This window comes from Pongo pygmaeus, chromosome 12, assembly GCF_028885625.2.
Source record: "Pongo pygmaeus isolate AG05252 chromosome 12, NHGRI_mPonPyg2-v2.0_pri, whole genome shotgun sequence".
Lineage (NCBI taxonomy): Eukaryota > Metazoa > Chordata > Mammalia > Primates > Hominidae > Pongo > Pongo pygmaeus.
This window is the reverse complement of record NC_072385.2, coordinates 125,292,737-125,313,326: the sequence shown is the minus strand read 5'-3', so window position 1 is coordinate 125,313,326 and position 20,590 is coordinate 125,292,737. Positions and strand designations below refer to the sequence as shown.

At 38.9% G+C, this 20,590-nt stretch overlaps 1 protein-coding gene across 24 annotated transcripts in view; it reads right to left on the bottom strand.

Annotated features, from left to right (window-relative positions):
• Positions 1–20,590, bottom strand: part of KIDINS220 (kinase D interacting substrate 220) — a 116,748-nt gene that overhangs the window by 5,139 nt on the left and 91,019 nt on the right. For 13 of the 24 annotated variants that reach the window (XM_054474658.2, XM_054474657.2, XM_054474656.2 and 10 more), the window contains 4 exons: positions 10,594–10,725; positions 8,374–8,472; positions 7,162–7,398; positions 2,658–5,718 (listed from right to left, as the gene is read on the bottom strand). In XM_054474658.2, the coding sequence (XP_054330633.1) occupies positions 4,456–5,718; positions 7,162–7,398; positions 8,374–8,472; positions 10,594–10,725 (1,731 nt within the window). In that variant the 3' untranslated portion in view covers positions 2,658–4,455. Of the gene's footprint in view, positions 1–611; positions 669–783; positions 992–2,657; positions 5,719–7,161; positions 7,399–8,373; positions 8,473–10,593; positions 10,726–20,590 lie in introns of those variants that run through there. The other 11 variants (XM_054474728.2, XM_054474731.2, XM_063648994.1 and 8 more) reach the window with 3 other exon arrangements.

The following is a 20,590-nucleotide window of genomic DNA, read 5'->3' as shown; positions in this document are numbered from 1 at the left end:
GAGTTCCAGAAAGTCCTTGTCATGAAACATTCCACCCACAGAACGTGTGTGTGGCACACACCAGACTCTGATGCCAGTGTAAGCCAAGGCTGTAACTGGCTAATCATTTTACTTAAAAGGTTTTGACCAGGTCGGTGACAATATTTAATTTCTAGCAACCATTTTAGAGGTTTCTTACTTAACTCTGTTTGTTAAAGTGGTGAGAATATAAATTCTCTAATTGGTGAGAACTTTTTTAACAGCTGGCTTAAAATTACAGCCATGCATCAGTTGACGACAGGGGTACATTCTGAGAAATGTGCTGTTGGACGATTTTGTCGTGGGAACATCATAGAGCACACTTAAACAGACCTAGATGGTGGCACCTACTACACACCTAGGCTGTGTGCCATAACCTACTGCTCCTAGCTACACATCTGTACAGCGTGGTACTGAATACTGCAGGCAACTGTCACCATGCTATCTGCATGTCTAAACATAGAAAAAGGACGGTAAAAATATAGTATTACAATCTTATGGGCCCACTGTCACAGATGTGGTCCTTTGTTGGCCAAAATGTCCTGACATGGCATATGACTGCAGCTGACTTTGAAAACTAATTTTTTACATACCTTAGTTTAATCTGGATCCTCTGAAGAGCTATCTATCTCAAGGCCAGCATTTTCTTCCTAGGCATGAAAGGGTTTAAAATTATGTAAGATTGTAAATTCTCTATTTAATCAGTCTCAACCAGGGATTCTCAACCTTTGTGATAAGCCATTAAAAAACTATCCAGTGCTGGCTGTTGTCTATACGTTTCTATTTTTCAATTCAGTTGCATAATTATGGCCTATGCTTAGAATTCTGAGGTAGGGAAGGATAGGGAGTACCACAGCCTGGAAAATCAAAACGCGATAGTCTCAGAGAGCCCACCTGGGTCTGCTCATGCTGCCCCCGCAAAAGAACAGTATCCCCACTGGTTTCTTCCCTTCTGCCCAGTGTCGGCGTGCGTCTGGAAGAGAAGGTGGGAATAAAGGAGGCTCGATGCTCAGTCTGGAGTGCTGGCCAAAGAAGTTAACTTATGGCACCTTCCCTTTTACCCATGTATTCCCTCAAGTCACTCGCCCATGAAGGGGCACGGTGCCTTCTAGTGCTTTTCCAGGTAGATAGGGTGATTTTACTCAGGAGTTAGCCAGGAATTCAGAGATTCCTGGATTTTTAAACTATGGGATACTTCTAAATAGGCTGAGAATTCCGGGTGTAACTAAAAATCACCTTTTAAATTTAGTCTTTTACCCATGAGATTTACTTTTCATTCAAAAAAATATCTTCTAATGGTTAGTATTTGTAAGAAAAAAATCATGATTACAAATATATTTTACTGCAGCAGTCTAACATGCAAATGGTCTAAAAAGGTCTCAAGATTAGCATTTTCGCAAGTAAGTTTCATTTAAAATTACTTGGCTAGGCAATCAAAATCATTCTGACCACTATATAAACCCATGTAAGTAAAATATAACACTTAAACACATTTTCCTTTTAATATTGAAAATGTTGGTTATTATGAATGCTTAAATTTCCCAGTGTTGGAGAGCTGATCCCTAAATACCCAGCACTGCGGAAGTTATTTCAACTGAAAGAGATCAACAGCTTCTTTTATTTCCGGTCTTCTCCTGCAGAAAGCCTGTACTCACAGGCAGCACTCCATAAGGCCACGGTGAATGAATCTGGCTTAATATTTGATACATTATCAGAACTATCTGTGGCTTACAGTGAAGGCAAAATGGTATATAAAACACAAGACTCGGCTGGGCATGGTGGCTCATGCCTATAATCCCAGGCCTTTGGGAGGCCGAGGAGGGAGGATTGCTTGTATCCAGGAGTTCGAGACCAACCTGGGCAACATAGCAAGGCTGCATCTCCTCAAAAAATAAAAAATCAGCCAGGTGTGGTGGCACGTGCCTATAGTCCCAGCTACTCGGGAGGCTGAGCTGGGAGACAGCTTGAGCCCAGGAGGTCGAGGCTGCAGTGAGCCATGATGGCACCACTACACTCAGCCTGGATGACAGAGTGAGAGCCTGCCTCAAACAAACAAACAAACAAAACCACAAAAAAACCCCACAGGACTCCAAATGGATAGAATCTAAGGGAAAGATTAGAGCACCAATTTCTTTTTCTATCATTTTTCACCCAGTTTAAAGCAGAGTTTTGCATATGTGAGAATCAGACTGAGCTATAAACAGATACACACACATAGACACACAGGTTCAAGGGAGATGGTCTATAACTCAATAATTCATCTGGTTTGTCAATTTCGGTATCAGTATGAAAAAGCAAACTTTTCCAGGAAGTTCATGGAATAAACCGATGTCCTCCAGGTTCTGGATAACCTACCTTTTCTATCTACAGGAACGCACTGCACAGCGCTGCTGGGCGCTAGCATGCTGTGGGCACAAACACTTCATAAAGCACCACTGAGGCACTGGGGCTTACGAGCCACATTCTCTTAAAAAGACTAGTTGGGAGCAGTTCAGAACACTTCTGCCAACTGCATGACTGTACATGAACCTGAAAGTCTTTAACAAACTTCAGACATGTGACAAAACAAACACACAAACTACTTTTATTTTTAATCAAAATGTGAATCATCATAGTGAATAAAAATTCATGAGTCAGAATAGCATGCAATTTTTTATTGTTTTCTAAATCTATTTGTACACTTAATATGCTAGTATTAATTTCACAAACAGTATAAAGAATGTACTCCAATGATATTACGCGGCAACTACTCACCTGAAAAAGAAAACATTGTCTCTGAAATAATTCCTAATTATACAATTTTGCAAATAAGCACTATAAATGTTAAAATGTTAAGACTTCAGTGTATAATGTCAATAACATCCTGCCTCTTTAAAATTGCTTAAAACATTTGTTAAAGATCATGCAAAATAAACACTGTATTAAAATGCTAGATTACACTCAAACATCAAGGCAATGAAACACAAAAGAGCAACTATTTAGCACAATGACTGGCCCAGTAAATAACTTAATCAGCATATTAATAAAAACCCACTGAGTGATAAACATCGAAAATGTAACACTGAATCCAGATAATCGCGCATCTGCGATCTCACCATCTACCGTCCTAACTGCGACTTGGGGTAAACCACCAGAATTCATTCTACATAAATGAGCTATGTTAAAACGATAACAACATTTCATTGCATGATGACAGGGTACGTTTCTAGTCCACACAGTACTTCAATGTGATCATTCTCTTAACTCGACTAATAATTAATGGGAAGTACACTTTTACAGTCACACCACATATATATATATATATATATATATATATATATATATTTTACCCTTGCTTTGTTACATGTTTCTAAATTTTTTTTAAAAAAGTATTTCCTTTCTTATGATCCTTCCCCAGAATTAACATGCTGACTTAGGAACAGACGAAGTAGATAAAGTCTATTCTAGTATAGAGAGCAATGATTTAGTTTTACCTAATTAAATATTTCCTTGTCATTTATCAATTGTCACTGACCTTTGTGATGTAATTATTTCCTCATTCACTCATCTATAAATATTTATTAGTACCCATGTCTCCCTGATTTTCCAGAAAAAGAATTCATGTTTTTTTTTTCTACTCATTGCTAAGCTCACTTAGCAAAGTTGGGCACCATTTAAAAGAGTTGGAGAACAGACCAGGGTGGCTTCTTGGGCACAGCTGGATGGTGCTGGAAGCCAGGCCTGGGATTTGGAGAGAAGAGTTTCCGACATATAAACCCACGGAGGTCACCAGCCCTCCCCTCATCTACTCTCCTAACAGCTCAGGACAGCCCCGTTACACTACTGCCAGCCCTGGTGACTCGCTTTCTTGGCAATTTTTAAAGCCCTCTTCATTATGTACTTCCTACTCTTCAGAACCTCTGTGATAAGCAATACCCCTGCCATACAGAACGCTGGATCTCGGTTTACTCAGCCTCTCCCTGTAGCGTCACAGGCTGTGCACTCACCTAGATGAGCCCCTAAGAGCAGGGTTTGCTTCTGCTTCACCTAACGCCACACATCTTCCCTCAAATATGTGGTCACCAAATGTTTGCAAAAAGGGTCTCTAGCTTTTTTTCTTTTTGGCAAAGTAAGCCCTTTAAAATGCTTCTGACCTATCTTTATACTCAGATCTCACCTCGTCTCAAAAAGTTTTATGGGGTAATGTGCCAATGAAAGGTACAGTGGTATTAGTGAGTTCTGAAGCTTCTAATTACAAAGACAATAGAGGCTGGCTGGTGAGCCATGCTTCTCATGCTCCCTTCTGTCACACTGCGGATGTCTCTTTTACCTCGGCCTCATCATCTGTTAGTTATCTGTCAGCGAAATGTAGAAAGGTGATGGGCATGGATGGAGTCAAAATCCAGGACAATTCTGTCATAAGGGTACAGTAATACTCTTCTCCTTTGCTTGTTTTTCTCAAAGAATGCTTTCTCTTTCTTCTCCAAAGCCTGTGCTCTCAGAAGAGGCTGCTGCATGGAGCTCCGGTGGATCTTTGGAGAGCCTTGTGTAACTTGAACGTTGGCTTCGCTTATGTGTCATGCTTTTTAGATTCTCATTCTGAATAGTAGTTGGGTTGGGACTGGAACTAGGCCTCAAAATGACTTGAGAAGTCTCCCTAATTCCCTCCATCTCATCGAAATTTTGATTGGCTCTATTGGCTGGAGCACTGTTGTTGTTCAGAGTCACAGTGCTGGGCGTTCGGTTCAGGTTGTAGGCTTTCTGGCATGCAGGCCAGTTTTCTTCAGGGCTGCTGGCTATCAAGCTGCATTCGGAAGGACTTTTCTTGTCTTCTGAACAAATGGACATCCGAGCTATAATTGGATCTTGCAGGCCACTCAGGCTATGTGGGATTCCCCGCTTTCCACTGTGACTGTCATCTTCCAGCTCTATGAGATTTGCCTTTTCAAGCTGGGAGTCATCCGCCACTTCATTGTGCAGAGAGTGATTGGGAGAACTTTCATTGGATCTCACTCCTGAATCCGATGAATCCTTTTTGTCAAGGAGCGCATCCGATAAATACTCTTTGGCTTTAATGAAGGTTCTAATCGGCTCAGCACTGTGTTCTGGAGACTTTGGCACTCTCTCTACTTTCCCTTCGGCTTTTCTGTCTTTGTCATCTTTGAGCAGTGGAGTGTTATCTGATTCTTCTGTGCCAGATTCATCCTCGTCACTTGGGAGTTTCTGATAGCGCAGCCCACTTCCCTTAAGCTTCAAATCTGTCTGGAAGAGGCTTGACCTTTCGGAAGATTTCTTGCCTGGGAGAAGCTTACTGCCTGACTGATCTGATTTTTCATCTTCTTCAGTGATAGGATCCAGGGGGGAAGCATCGTTGGTGGAAACCCCTGATGATGAATAATCGATAACATCTCCCCTCTTCATTAGAAAGGACTTCCTCCCATCATCGGGCTTTGGTTCACTATCCTTCCCCTTTTCTTGTTCTAGGTTTGAATGAATAGAGCCCCCTGATGAACTCTGACCCATGTAATATGTGCTATGTGGAGAAGATCTGCCACTAATGGTTGTAGACCCTGGGCCCCCTTCTAACTGGGACATCTGAGCAATGTATTCTCTATAGGCATCTCTATACTCGGCCTGCACCTTATCAGTAAGCTTTGAAATTTCAATACTGGAATCCTGGGAATTGAGACTCGAAAGACTTGGGGTTCTGCGAGTTTGTGACTGTGAAGACAGAAAAAAAATAATTTAAAAATTCAAATAAGAAGAAAAAAGGCATAAACATCAGCTTAGGAAATATATATGTACACTAACCATTTAAAAAGTCATCAAAACATCAAATTCTTTTAAAAGAATTCTACATAACACAGTTTAACAAAAGCTGTGACCTTATAATGCTGTTATTAGAAAGTTTTCTATAAATTTTAATAAAATCAGTTTATTGTTAATATTTAAAAGTATAATTAAACACTGTATTGACAAATAATCTTAGCACTTGTTTCTGGTTTTTATTTCATTTTTAAGAGACAGGATCTTGCTGTGTTGCCCAGGCTAGATTCAAACTACCGGACTGAAGCGATGCTCCCGCCTCAGCCTCCTGAGCAGCTGGGACTATGGGCGTGGGCCACATGCGTGGCCACAGCACTTGTTTTTATAACTTCAAACGTTTAGCTTTTATTTAAGGCCAAAGTCAACTTCATTGATAAAATATAAAAAGCAATGAGGCCAATAGTTGGGCCTTAGTAAACAGAAAAATAAAATAGTTTTACAAGTTTATTTCCAATATGAAGTTTTAGAATTAGAATTTGCTTCAGATCCCAGAACAGCTAAGAAACAAGGAGCAAAAAGTACAGATGAGGAAAAAGAAGGAGAAGAATCAAGAAAGTTTAAGAAGGGTCAAGAGCAAAGGCTAAAATAAAAAAGAAGGAGCAAAGTGAATTTGTTGGGGACCTTCTCAAGGAAACGGGACATTTTCTTCCTTCCCCAGGGTGCTGCTCCTCCTCAGCGCTGCCCCGCCCACTCAGCGTTATTCGCTGCCGCCCGCTGTGCCTCCTCCCGTTGCTCTCCACGCCCTGCTCTGCTTTTCCTGCTGCGCTCTCCTCACTCCCCTACTCCCCCTGCATCTCTCACTCTGCTCTGTCCCTGCTCCTACCCCTCACCCGGCCTCCTCCTTCTAAGAATCTGCAAAGGACGCGCCGACATCTAATGCCAGACGAGAAGAAGCCAATATCCACGGAGGGTGTGCAGGCGTCCTGGAAAAGCAAAGGATGGTGCTCAAAGGGACACTGTGTGGCCAGTGTTCCAGTGAAGATGTACTTCAACCAACAGTTACTGAATGCAACAGGAAAATCGCCTGGGAAAGGCTGAATTTGCTGACCACCCTGGCTCAAGTAGCCTAATCCCTATAGACTCTGCATGCCGTGACCCTGATGGATATCCCAGCTCTCGTCAGTGTCCACATGAGCTACTTTTTTCTTTGTTTCACTGACTGCCCCTCTCCAGATGGATGCAGCTCCTTGAGTACAGGGAGCCCTCCATCTTGTCTCTTGTTCACTTAGGTATTCAGTAAGCATTTTCTGAATGACTGTCTAAATGCCCATATAATCTCAGTGAACTGAACGGTGCCCTTATTCTTCAATAATATGAAAAATGCCATTCAATAAATACCTGCCAACTTAGATTACTGTGACGAGGGGCACCTTCATCCAGGCCAAGCGTGTTCAGCTCTTCGAAGCTGAAGTTGAGTGTGTAGGGCGTCTGGCTGGAGAGCTCAGTGTGAGGCAGCTCGTTGTGGGAAGTGCGGCGAGCGGGCTCACCGTGCGGGGCTGGGCCACTGCTGCTCTCACTGAGGAAACGTGGGTCTTCAGGGACCACGTGGCTTTCTGCATTTCTCATTTCTAGTATCTTAACAGAAGAAAAACGTAAATATTTACACTAACAAATCATATTTTAGAAGCTTTAGAAATATTTAGAAAAATCAAACATTATAAAGCTACTGCAACAGCAATGAGAAAGCATACTTCTGGTAAGTGAATTTCTAGTGAATTTGTTTTATACATCAGCTTATCTTTCACGTTAATTAATACTAAAGGAAGCAATGGTAGAAACCACCATACATATACTACACTGCGATTTGTCCATTAAATTATCACTTCTGTTTAAAACTTAACTTAAGGACAAAGAAAAATGCAGCTGGCATGTGTCAAAACCAGAGCTGGCCAGGAGTAGAGTGGTAGGTCCAGATTTTATTCAGAACTATGGCAACAGGGGTACGCAGTCTCACTACAGAAGGGAGTTCAACTCGGAATAAGCACGAATGAGTGGGGATCTACCACCAAGGGGCAGGGTGGGGGCCGTGGATGGAACATTACTAACGGGAGGCAGCAGGAGTGGGGGACTCTGGGTATGCGGATGGCCAGGGTGAGCAGACATCACCTGGGGGTGGGGGCGTTAGTGAGGCGTTTGATCAAATACTGAGGGTGATCACACATGTAAACTGACTTAACAGGATCCTTGCTAAACCTGGGCAATGCAAGCCCTATAAGGACGAATGCTGAAGGTCAAGGCCTCGAAGGCTTCGAGGAGCCTGATGAGAGTTAAGGCAGGTGAAAGCATGAAGAACTGGCAGGCGGCCTCTTCCCCAAATCTCTGAGTGAAATACCCAAAAAGGCAAAGGCTGCCAAGTGCTGCTGTGTGTATTTTCCACAACACAGGATTGCACGTAAGTATAAGAAGCAGTTTTTAAATTAAAAAAATATATGAAAAAAATACCAGTTTAGGCCAGTACTTATTGATACTGGTTTTCTACAATGTTATAAATAATTTTGAATGTTATAATAAAATAATGTTGTAAACATCACAATGTTATAAATATCTTACTGTGCTTCTGAAAAGGTGCCAGTCTCCAAAATTCATATTCATCTCTTTCTTCAGTTCATCAATGTTACACTGAGCTAACACACGGCCATTTATGTTTGCCTGAGTAAAAATTAAAACAATTATGGGTATAAAGACAGAATGTGAAATATTCTGAATTACTAGTGATTGCCAAGTATGCTTATATTTAGTTTTAAATAAGTCTCTAGAGACCAGAAAGGCTGACCAAAAAAAAGGTTATCATCCCATATAATAATACAATAAACAAGCTGAATTTGAACAACATCAGCCACTTCATATTTTCCCAAATGTCTTAGGCATTTTCTGGGACCAACCGAAGAACTAGCCCTCCTACCTATTTCCAAAACTACCTATGCTGTCATGAGCAACAACAAAACTGTTAGTTTTTGTTTTCTAATCTTAGAAAATATGAACATGAACACAAGCTGCTGGGAGGGGACAAAGACATCTGTCCTCATAAGCGTGTTGGTCACTAACAACGTTCTAAATGAAGTAGGCCTGACAAACTTGTTTCTCCGTTATATTAGATACAGATATGAAGAATGCCCATCCACTAATTTTCCAGTCTATTAAATTCACAAGGTCCGGCGCAGGGGCTCCACGCATGTAATCCCAGAACTTTGGGAGGCTGAGGTGGGTGGATCACCTAAAGTCAGGAGTTTGAGACCAGCCTGGCCAACATGGTGAAATTCCATCTCTACTAAAACTACAAAAATTAGCTGGGAGTGGTGGCACATGCCTGTAGTCCCAGCTACTTGGGAGGCTGAGGCAGGAGGATCGCTTGAACCTGGGAGGCGGAGGTTGCAGTGAGCCATGGCCACGCCACTGCACTCCAGCCTGGGTGACATAGCAGGACTCCATCTCAAAGAAAAAAAAATCATAAAAAAGGAAGTTATCACTTTTGGTTCCCTGTAATTCTAGTTTCCCCTAAATGAAACAACAGCATTTTCTTTATTAATAATAGGTAGCTTACTGCTTTTATAAAATGTAAAACCTGACTTTATTAACTGGGGCAAACTTATGAAATAGCTATGTTTATAATCAATAGAATGTTCAGTTTCCAAGTTAATCCTGAAGAAAACAGTATACACAGCAAGTCTGTGACAGAGGTCCTGCTGCAACAATGCCGCAGAGCCCTCAGCACGGAGAAGGCCAGCGGCTCTGAGGGGCTTCAGAAAGCCGGGGCCTAGGAGCAAAGAGCTGAGTGGGGAGAAAACCACTACCCCGATGGGAACAAAATCATCACAAAGGACTCGTGTGGGAGACCCCACTCTTTCCTGACACCAACCAGCTGCCTGAAGGAGAAAGTGGGGCTTGTCCATGGAAAAGCTGGTGTTTGACTCATGCAAACAGGGACTAGCACAAGCCAGCTCTGTAAGGAAACTGACATTATCTGAAACCTTTCTAAAACTGGCTGAGATGAGTAAAATGGTGTCTACATATGCTCATAATTCTTTAAAAAACTTCTCTCAGATGTCATTCTTTCAAGTATATAAATATTAGAGGCTGGTTATTAACGTTCTACTTTATTACACAGTACTCTGATATAAAAAGTATACCTTAGTGAAATATCTACTATAAAGACTTCGTTAAAACCTTCCCCCAAATCTCAGGCATCTCTATCCAACTTTCTGATAGCTGCTAGAATTGCAATAGGATCTTAGAAGAAAAAAAAATTATGCAAATGCATTAACCTTGCAAACCCAAACCTATGCAGTTTCATCAAATGTGACATGATCCTAAGTCCTACATGACATGAAAATGAGAATTTGGAGAAAATGAGGCAAGTGTGGCTTACTTTGATAATCACTAAATCACACTAACAAATATTACAATTAGAAAAAAATGTAACACAAAGGTTTTCGGTTCCACACTGGAAAGATGAGTTCTGTTTATCCCAATGGGAATCCCTCAGAGCTTTCTCTTTGTCATCAAGGCATTCTTTACTTGTATTAGGTCATTTAAAAAAGAACCATGGTAAGACAGCTACTTTATTTTATTTTATCCATTTATAAAATAAAACAGGGCAATTTTAGAATACAAACTAGTAAGAATTATGTTTTCCATTTAGAGCTTTCCCATTTTAACATGGAATGCATGTTTGGGAAGCTATACATAAAGTGTACACGACCCACACAGTCCTGTCTTCCACCCCCAGTGCTGTCTCTGGTCCGTGTGTAAGTGTGTAAGTGGCTGCCTCACCTTTTTGATCGTGGCACAATACTGAGGCAGCATACTCTGGTCCAGCCCTTCTATTTGTTTCAGCTTCTCACATACTGCATCCACATTCAGTGAATTCAGTAATACCACTGGGCCTGGGGCTGGGCCTGACCCCTAGAGAAGTCAAGGAAAAATACAGGTATGAATAAGCACTTAATGCCATCTATAATGAGGTCATGTGACAGAGAAAAACTCATTAAATTATACCACGAAGTAAAGTAAAAACAACAAATGTGTTTAGCATGGTAAGGAAATACCATTAGGGAATAGATTTAGTTACTGTTATAACCTAATGAGTAGCTTTTATTACAGCTGATACAGCCTGGTCAAAACCATTTTTTCTAAGAAAACAGAACATTTCATGAACAAAGCCTAGGCCAACTTCTCAAATGTTTACTGCCTAATCTCAAGAGAGAAGGGTGCCATGCTTAATAAGAGGAAGAAGAGAGGTTAAAAAAAACACACACGCAAAAAGATGGAAAACTACTAATGTCAATATTATACGAATACAAAAAATAAACCTACAAAATAATTTTGAAGTACCTATACCAGACAATTAAGCAACTCTGAGTGTTTCCACAGACTACCTCAATAGTTACAAGAGCTGAAGTTTTCAGATCTTGATCATATTGTATCCAAGGGATCTAAAACTTCCTTTAGCATCTGTCAAATCATCATGTAAATACAAAACAACAGTATTAATTTTTAACACATGTGAAAGTAAATACCATCTATTAAAATTTGTTCTCATTTAAAAGGAAAGTCAAAATAATTAAAAAGTCTAGTATTTATTTAGAAGAAAAACATTTTCGGAATGTGGATACTAACAAACCATTTGTCCGTGGTCAATGATAAATGCATGTTCCCAGCACAGATGTGTCCATTGTGGTTTAGAGGGTGCATCAGGCTGGTCAAAATCAGGACTTCAAAGTCACAGAACAAATAGCTAGTTAGTGGTAAACTTGAACCAGAACTGTAATTTATCAGGTCTTATAACTTCCTATTTTCCTTTTTCCAACTTCTTTCACTTAACATAATGTTTTCAAGGTCCACCATGTCATAACATGCCAGTCCTTCATTTCTTCTTATTGCTGAGTCATATTTATCTTTTCTATCTTTCAAATGCTTTTATTCCTCAACCAGTCTCCTTGCTCTGGATACAGTTACAATTGTTTACATTTTTTGTTGTTCAAAAAAATCACAAAAAATAGTTTAATCAACAAAATAAAGAATGATCTTACTGGATTATGCCTCATAGATAAAATAAATATCCATGAGTCCATAGTAATATAACTAAATAATTGAAAAAAGTGAATTAATTAGGAAGCAGAGACAGCTTTTCTTTACAGAATTCCAATTAATAAATGTAGAAGAGGAAAGCAGAAAATGACCATTAGGCAAACATAGTAACAGTGAGTGCACACATGATCCACAGACGGAAGCGAAAATTAATGGGCAAAAGTATAAGCAGAAACGGGATATTTGCAGAGTATCAAAGTATCTCCTCCAAGATATTCACTAGTTATAGAAGGAACAATATAACTTTACAGTGCTGAAACCTGGCAGATGCCACCTTAACCAAGTGACCAAGGTTAGCATTAGTGGTGGGAAGGCTTACGGACATCATGAACCTTGGATGCACTGGGAAGGGCATAGCATCACTCCTGCAGTTTTCTAGCAATATACCGTCCCCTTGTAATCACGGGGAAACATCAAACAAACCCAAATTGAGGGACGTTCTACAAAATAACTAACCGGTATTCCTTAAAAGTGTTAATTAAGGTCATGAAAGATAAGGAAAGACCAAGAAACTGTCACAGATTAAAACAGACTAAGGAGAAATAAAATGCAACTGAATTGAATCCTGGACCAGAAAAATGACATTTGTGGAAAAGCTGGTGAAATTCATATAAAGTCTATAGTTTAGTTAATAGTATTATGCCAATTTTAAATTTTGCTTTTGATTATTATACTACAGTTATGAAAGATGTTTACATTGACAGAATAGCATTTTTTGCATCTTTTCTTTAGGGTTAAAATTATTTTAAAGTAAAAAATTTATTTCAAAAATCCCCAAATCTCTCTACTTCTGATTGTGCTAAAAACAACAAGTATAATAGACATGGATCAAATTAATTCTGTCAGCTTTGGAGGGAAAAATGTAAAATGTTGAGGAGAATTTTATGTCCATGGAGAAGCTGAGAATTCAGCAACAGAGACATGTCAATAAAGATACTGCCCTTTTCCTTTAAAGCAAAAAGTTCCACCCAATGTTACTTTCACAATCTTTTTACAACTTTTACAATTTATCAGTTACTTTAAAGCATATTTTATCCTTCATTGAGGATTATGTAGAATATATATGTTACCTCTGAATTACTTTTAAGAGCTTTTTAAGAAAAGACAGACACATAGGGACATTAAGATCTTTGTAATTCCATCAAAACTACAGTCTGACTCTTATTATAAGTTGGGCTTTATACAACAGCTAAATTATCAATTAATGAAAATATGTTATAATATGCTTCTTTGAATAAAGAAGAAATGGTAATTACCTGCTAGACCTTTTCTAAAATAATCATACATAAGAAAATTATTTTGAAACCACATGAATCTTATAACCAAAATAATAATTTGGGGGTGGAAATCTCATAAAAGGGAGGAGAAAGAGTGCAAAAATGATAAGGAAAGGGCAAAAAGCATATTCAATAATTCAGTAGATAAATTCTTACTAGAAACTAAGCATATTACTTTGAGAATACACAGACTAGTTCAAATAATACTTTAATGTTTATCATGCATTCTTACTTGAAATTATCTGTTATGAGTCAAGAACAGACCATTTTAGCATATTGATTTTAACATCAGAATTTGTTAAAAATTTTTTCTGAATCAGAAAGCTGAATGCAGAAGATATTAGTGTGTTTAAACTGTTAAAAATAAACTTCAAAATTTACACAGATCAGAATTTCTCCAGGTAAAAGTAAAGCTATCAAAATACTGAAATTACCTTGAGGTAACTATATCACTATGTATTGTAAGTAGATTAGAACTACACTCTGACACATTATCATCTTTGGTAAAATTTATTAAATAAGCACAGAACTGATTAGCCAGAAATGAGTGCCATGCAATGGCTGGAAGCAACTAATAAACTGAAAGCACCTTAATGAGCACAGATTTATAGACAGCTCAGCATGAAGTTGCCAATGATTGCTTCTAGTAGTCTAATAAGAAAAGTAAGATTTCATTGAGAGTTTCTGTACCTGTCTCTGTTTGTTAAACCCAGAGTCACACGGCTTTAAGGAAGGAATAAAACACAGTGAAGGACAAGAGCATAAAGTAACACATCTGATGCACATCTATAAATGTCTAATACACAGAGGCAGAGCTTCATCATTCCTCCTATTTCCCCCTCACTCTGAACGGACCACAGACAATAGCACACAGCAAGGAGCACACATGCGTGCACACACACCCCCACCCAAAGTAGCTGCATTCCATTCACATGTGCTTGGTCATCTTACAATTATACTCCTAAAAAAATTACATTTTTTGTATTGGAAGAATAAATCATGAGCCATACATTTAATAAGAAAATGAGGTACATCAGATTGGCTATGAAAAGTCAATATTCCTACTATATGCAAGTTTAACATTAATTTAAAAACATTGAATAAGAAGGCTTAGTTACTTAGACTATCACATGATCATAAAATATCTAGCCACACTATAGGTCATGTTCAGAAATACACTTTCAAAATTGAGTTTTGCTTCTTTGGGTATGTGGCACATAATAGATGCGCTAAATACCATTTCATAAGAATGGCCCCAAGAGGCTTCTAGCTCGAGAAACAGACAAACCTTGCAAACTGTGATGAATATAACCATTTCAGTGAGGTGGATTTTTAAAAACTCTAATCCAAAGCAAATAATCACTGCTGGCAATTATTCTTCTGTACTTAGATTGATAGTAAATATTCTTAAAATGCTTAAAATAATCTAGAGATGACTGGCAATTTGTACCAAAGTTGATTTACAACACTGTTTTAGTACATTAAATGGCAGGGTTTTTGCTAGCCTGATGTTTGATGTCTTTCTTTTAACATGTTCAATATCTGGAGCACTTCATGGAAACCCTGTTTTCTAGTTTACACTATCGACCTTATTATAAATAGGTTTTTAAAAAGTTGTCTGTAGAGATTTGCAAAAATACCAAAAAAGGAGTGCTAAGGAAATTACAGCTTACTACAAGACATCCAAAACACAAAAGAAAGCTATTATTATTAACCTGACTGGAAAATATAACTTACTCTTCAAGCTACTTAAGAAATACTAGGTCAAAGTTGACAGATTAGGCATAACACTACATTTTAAGAGCAATCTTTTAAAAAACACAAGCACTGGCAGGGTGTGGTGGCTCACACCTGTAATCCCAACACTTTGGGAGGCCACAGTGGTGGATGACTTGAGGTCAGGAGTTCAAGACCAGCCTGGCCAACATGGTTAAACCCTGTTTCTACTAAAAGTACAAAAATTAGCTGGGCTAATTTTTCATTGTGTGGTGGTGCACGCCTGGGTCCCAGCTACTCGGAAGGCTGAGGCAGGAGAATCACTTGAATCCAGGAGGCGGAGGTTGCAGTGAGCCAAGATTGTGCCATTGTACTCCAGCCTGGGTGACAGAGCAAGACTCTGTCTCAAGAAAACCAAAATGAAACAAAACAAAATAAAAACACAAGTACTAAACAACTGCAATGAACATAATTTTGTTGTTTTTAAACTTTTAACTGTACTCTAGGATTTCATAACATTACTGTAATATTATTTCTATGAAAATATCCCAATCAATTTAGTTGAAAATTGTTTAGGAAAAAAGTGTTCTTGAGTTGAAGTCTGGCACAAAGGCTTTCAAGCGGGAAGTGAAGACAATTTTTCACTATACTTTAATAAGAGGCAAAAATGAGCAAATACTTTTCCAAATCCAAACAGAATAGTACAAATCCACTTCTAAGACACTTTAAAAAGTGTGAATGGTGTTAAAGCTGGTTGAGGCTACGTGCAAAGTCGCTGAGAGCTGACAGGAGTACCTGTCCTGAGCCTGAAGCCTAAACACAATCTAAAACGCCTTTGACTCCCTACCTATGGCACCTTTAACTTTCTTGTCCACGTCTTCTCCTGAACAATGAAAGACAGCTTTAAGTTCTAAACCAGTGGTGAAAATAAAAATTCTCCACAGGTGAGCCCCGCTTTTTTTTTGAGACAGGGTCTGCTCTGTCACCACGCTGGGGTGCAGTGCTGTGATCCTGGCACTCAACTGATCCTTTCACCTCAGTCTCTCAACTAGGGGGACTACAGGTGTGCACTACCATGCCCTGCCTGGTTAATTTTTGTGTTTTTTTTTTTTTTTTTTTAAAGAAACAGTCTTGCTATGTTGCCTAGGCTGGTCTTGAACTTGTGGGCTCAAGTCATCCTCCTGCCTCAGCCTTCCTAAGTGCAGGGTTACTGCATGGGCCATCCCATGGGGACTTGTTTGCACTTTTTACTTGGTCACTCCACTGACTGGATCCTGTTTAATGAAAACCAAGACTTTCAGTTTTAATATCTTCATTCAATAGTTTTCATCAACATCTAAAGGTAAAGGTAACAGCACACTGGAGATCATGATACTGTGTTAACACTGTCTTTGCAGTTCTGAAATTCTTTATGATTAAACTTTTTGCTAATTATTGTCATGCTTTTTCAACAAGGTATAAAAGTGATCTAAATGAAGCTGTCCAAAGGTAACGAGTAAACCCTGTAGCTGAGGAGGTCAAGAAAGAATGACTTCATAAAACCGATAATTCCCTTGGTGGCCTTCAGGTCCACACTCTATGAGGCAAGATTTTCATCAGTTTTGTTCACTGCTGTGTCCCACTAGAATAGCGCCTCTTACACTCAATAAATATTTGTTGAACTAATCGCTGATCACACAAGCATCTGTGGTATTCAATGTAAAATAATTCAGGGAAAAATGAAAGGATGAAGAAATGCTTTATTGCTCCTTTGAAAATGCGCTTTTCAATGAAACACAGTTACCACCAGGAGCAGCATACCTTAAATTAAGCCAGACTACAGAGCTTTGAGAGCAACTCTTTGAGATGACAGAACAACATGCCACTGAGGAGACCTGGCCGGAAATAGGCCCTCAATACTGGGTCCTTCGCTTCTCTGGGGTCACAGAATCATGTGAATGCTGCCATTTCCTAGTGGGAACTGGACTCAAAGAAGGTAAAGGCACCAATGAAAATATCCCTGGAAAGCTTTCAAAATTTTAAAGTGTCTAAAGTATTCAAATAACCTAGAAATTCCTCTAAATTCTAAGAAAACAAACCGATTAACACCTTTAGGCCTAAGAAGCATCAACAGATAAAAAGGCTGCATGAATCTAAACTGATTGGAGTATTTGTACACCACTCCCATGACTGAGACAAAGATGATTCAACCAAAAACAGTTTGAGTTCTGCGTCTTTAAGGCTCCACGGATTCTGGCCTTTGGGCAGTAGTAGCAGTAGTCATAATAATAATGAAGTACTTAAAGTATGCTAAGGCTGACTATCCTTCAATCAGACCTGAGGCAGGTCTGCTTTTCCCGGTGAGAAAGCTGAGAATCAGAGGGGTAAAGTAATCTGTCCAAGGCAAAGAGCTCATCACCAGGGTCTGTTTAACTCAAAAGACCAAATACCTGACTAAGTCGTGTTTAGGACGAATGGGGCAGAGCCAGCAGCATGGTGCTGAGCGCCATGGTCTCCTGCACTCTAGTTCCAAATCTGGCACCCCTTCCTGTGTCCCTCAGGTAAGTCTCACACGTTCTATCTGTGCCATGTGGAGACTAGCACTCCTGGGGGACCCTCAAGAGGAAAGGCATGTGTAACGTGGGTGCCAGGATTCTGCTTTTATTGGTTTTACAAACTGGAGTTTTGATTAAGAGTTCATTTCTAAAAGCGTCTATGCTTTGGAAGTTTGAAAAACACTGTTCCTTTCTAGCCCTAATATTCTGGGAAGCATGTCTTGCATATAGTACTAATTTTTTAACCTGGTTTCACAAGATTTGGCATATATTTTTTCTCTATTATACAATTATTTTAAAAAGCTAACATGGAGGCTTATAGATATATCCAAGTGTTTCACAGAAGTGAGGATTTATATTATTAATATATCAATATATTTTATATTAACATATTTTATATAACTATATCATTAATATAGTTATATATTTTATAATATAAATATGTTATATATTAATATAATTATTTTATAATATATATTATTTATATTATATATTATTAATTTATATAAATCCTCACTTCTGTGAAACACTTGGATATATCTATAATTTGTCTGACAAGTCCCTCCCTGGACATCACAAGCTATAAGCACTACAGTGTTCCTTAATGTGAGAAAACTCAATGATTTTTATAAGGATCTAATTTATAAAGGTGATTCAGATGTTCCTCACGGCAAAATAAATAAATAAATATATATATATGGGATCACCTCTATTTTGAAAAGACCATAGCTGGTTAACCCCTTATGGCCTGGCTTTTTTAACACATTACCTTGTGACATGACAATTTGTCCAAAAACGTTTGTGTAGTTCTTGACTCTTCTACAGGCTTTGTATAGAGACAGCTGACCGAGCAGAGATGGGACCAATGGGAAATCCCATTGTCCAGAAACACAGAGTTTTCTGCTGCGGAGCTCGATGGGCTACATACTTTTCTGCTAGACACTCTCTGTTGGTCCAGCTACAAAGTTCTGGCAATGATCCCACGTTCTGATTCTTTACCTTCCACCACAGCTTTCAATTTGGCATTGAACTAAGTGACTACTTACTTTTTCTAGGCTTCGACAAAACAAATTTTACATTCTATTGTTGTTGTTAATTTCTTAAAAGCAAAGGAAGCTTAGTAAGCATCTATTATTTGTTATGCTAATCATAAAATGATCTTTTCATAGTAAAATAAAAGCAAATGATATGGTTATTCTACTAGACAAAGTCACTAATATATGCAGAGCACCTCTGTTGAGCTTCTAAACACATCTCAAGAATCACATGATTTCCCCTTCTCCAAAAACTCATTTCAAAATTTGCCTAATGCTCCTTTACTGGTCCCTAAAAGAAACTACAGACACCTTTTAATGACATGTATTTGTCTACGTTCTTGAGCATGGGAATAGCTACTATGTCAGCGTGTCTGTGTCATTAAGGCCATTAACTTCTTCACAGTATCTGATTTTCTTCAAAATTTTGCTCAGGAATTTTAGCTTAGAGAATTGAATTGCATGCAATAATCTGTATGTTAAAGGCTCTCTGACTGAACTAAAGGTCATTCTTGCATATAGTGATGATGACCCATGGATTAAAGATCCCGTAAGCACTAAAGAGAATTATTGTGGTTTACTGTGGATAACTGAAGTCACTGAAACACTTCAACTGAAATGTTGACTTTAAAATAATCATCAACCTCTCAATGAAAGCACCACAATGGTTCTCTTTTTCTCTCCTATTAACATTAACTCAAAGGAAATTAAAGTTAAAAAACTATTGCTGGCCAGGCACGGTGGCTCACACCTGTAATCCCAGCACTTTGGGAGGCCAAGACGGGCAGATCACAAGGTCAGGAGTTCGAGACCAGCCTGGCCAACATGATGAAACCCCATCGCTACTACAAAAATACAAAAATTAGCCAGGCATGGTGGTGGGAGCCTGTAATCCCAGCTACTCAGGAGGCTGAGGCAGGAGAATCGCTTGAAACCGGAAGGCTGAGGTTGCAGTGAGCTGAGATGGCGCCACTGCACTCCAGCCTGAGCGAAAGAGCAAAACTCCGTCAAAAGAAAAACAACCTATTGCCTGCCAAAATGCAAGTTTTAAGTTAAAAATTACAGATAAACTTAGTAATATTTCACCATGTTAACTCTAACTGCTATGCCACATTTCAACACAGCTATAGGCTAAATTGACCATATTACATGGGTGTAACATAGTCTGTAAATAAAACAATCAAAGTTAAAATACAAACTGGGTTCTTTTTTTTTTTTGAGACGGAGTCTTGCTCTGTCGCCCAGGCTCTAAATGAAGATTTTAAAGCTCATCACAAACTTATTTCTTATTAAGTACGAAGTCTTATATAGTAATTTTTTTTTTTTGAGACTGAGGCTGGAGTGCAGCAGTGTGATCTCGGCTCACTGCAACCTCCACCTCCCAGGCTCAAGCAATTCTCCTGCCTCGGCCTCCCAAGTAGCTGGGATTACAGGTGCCTACCACCACACCTGGCTAATTCTCGTATTTTTTTTAGTAGAGACAGGGTTTTACCATGTTGGCCAGGCTGGTCTTGAACTCCTGACTTCAAGTGATCCGCCCACCTCGGCCTCCCAAAGTGCTGGGATTACAGGTGTGAACCACTGCGCCCGGCCACTTACATAGTAATTTATGAAGTGATTCCCTCTACAAGGTTTTTTTGTTTGTTTGTTTTTTGTTTTTTTCTTTTTGTTTTTTTTTAAAGAAACCTACCTTAAGGTGTTGGCAAAAACATAAATAAATAAATAAATAAATAATTTCTTTTACATGCTGAACGATCTGTTTATCTGGAAAATTTATTTTAACAAATATATAGGCAAAGAAAAGTATTATAGTACTGCACTAAAACTCAGACTAAGACTTAACTAAATGTAGACATCTAGATTGAGTTACTAAAGATGCATTTTTAGTCTAGACCATCTAGCTCATGTGTCTTTTTGTAGTCTCAAGGGTGATACTGGATACTTTTCTAAAATATTCCACATGTGTAATAGCAACCACAGGCTTAACAAAAACAGTCAAAGGCAAAGATAGAGCTCACACTGAGGAGCAAATACTACCAACTGAACACCCCTGACGGCTGATAGAAAAAGCCCTTCCTTATTGAAGAATAAAAAAAAACCCCATCCCATGTATTGAAAA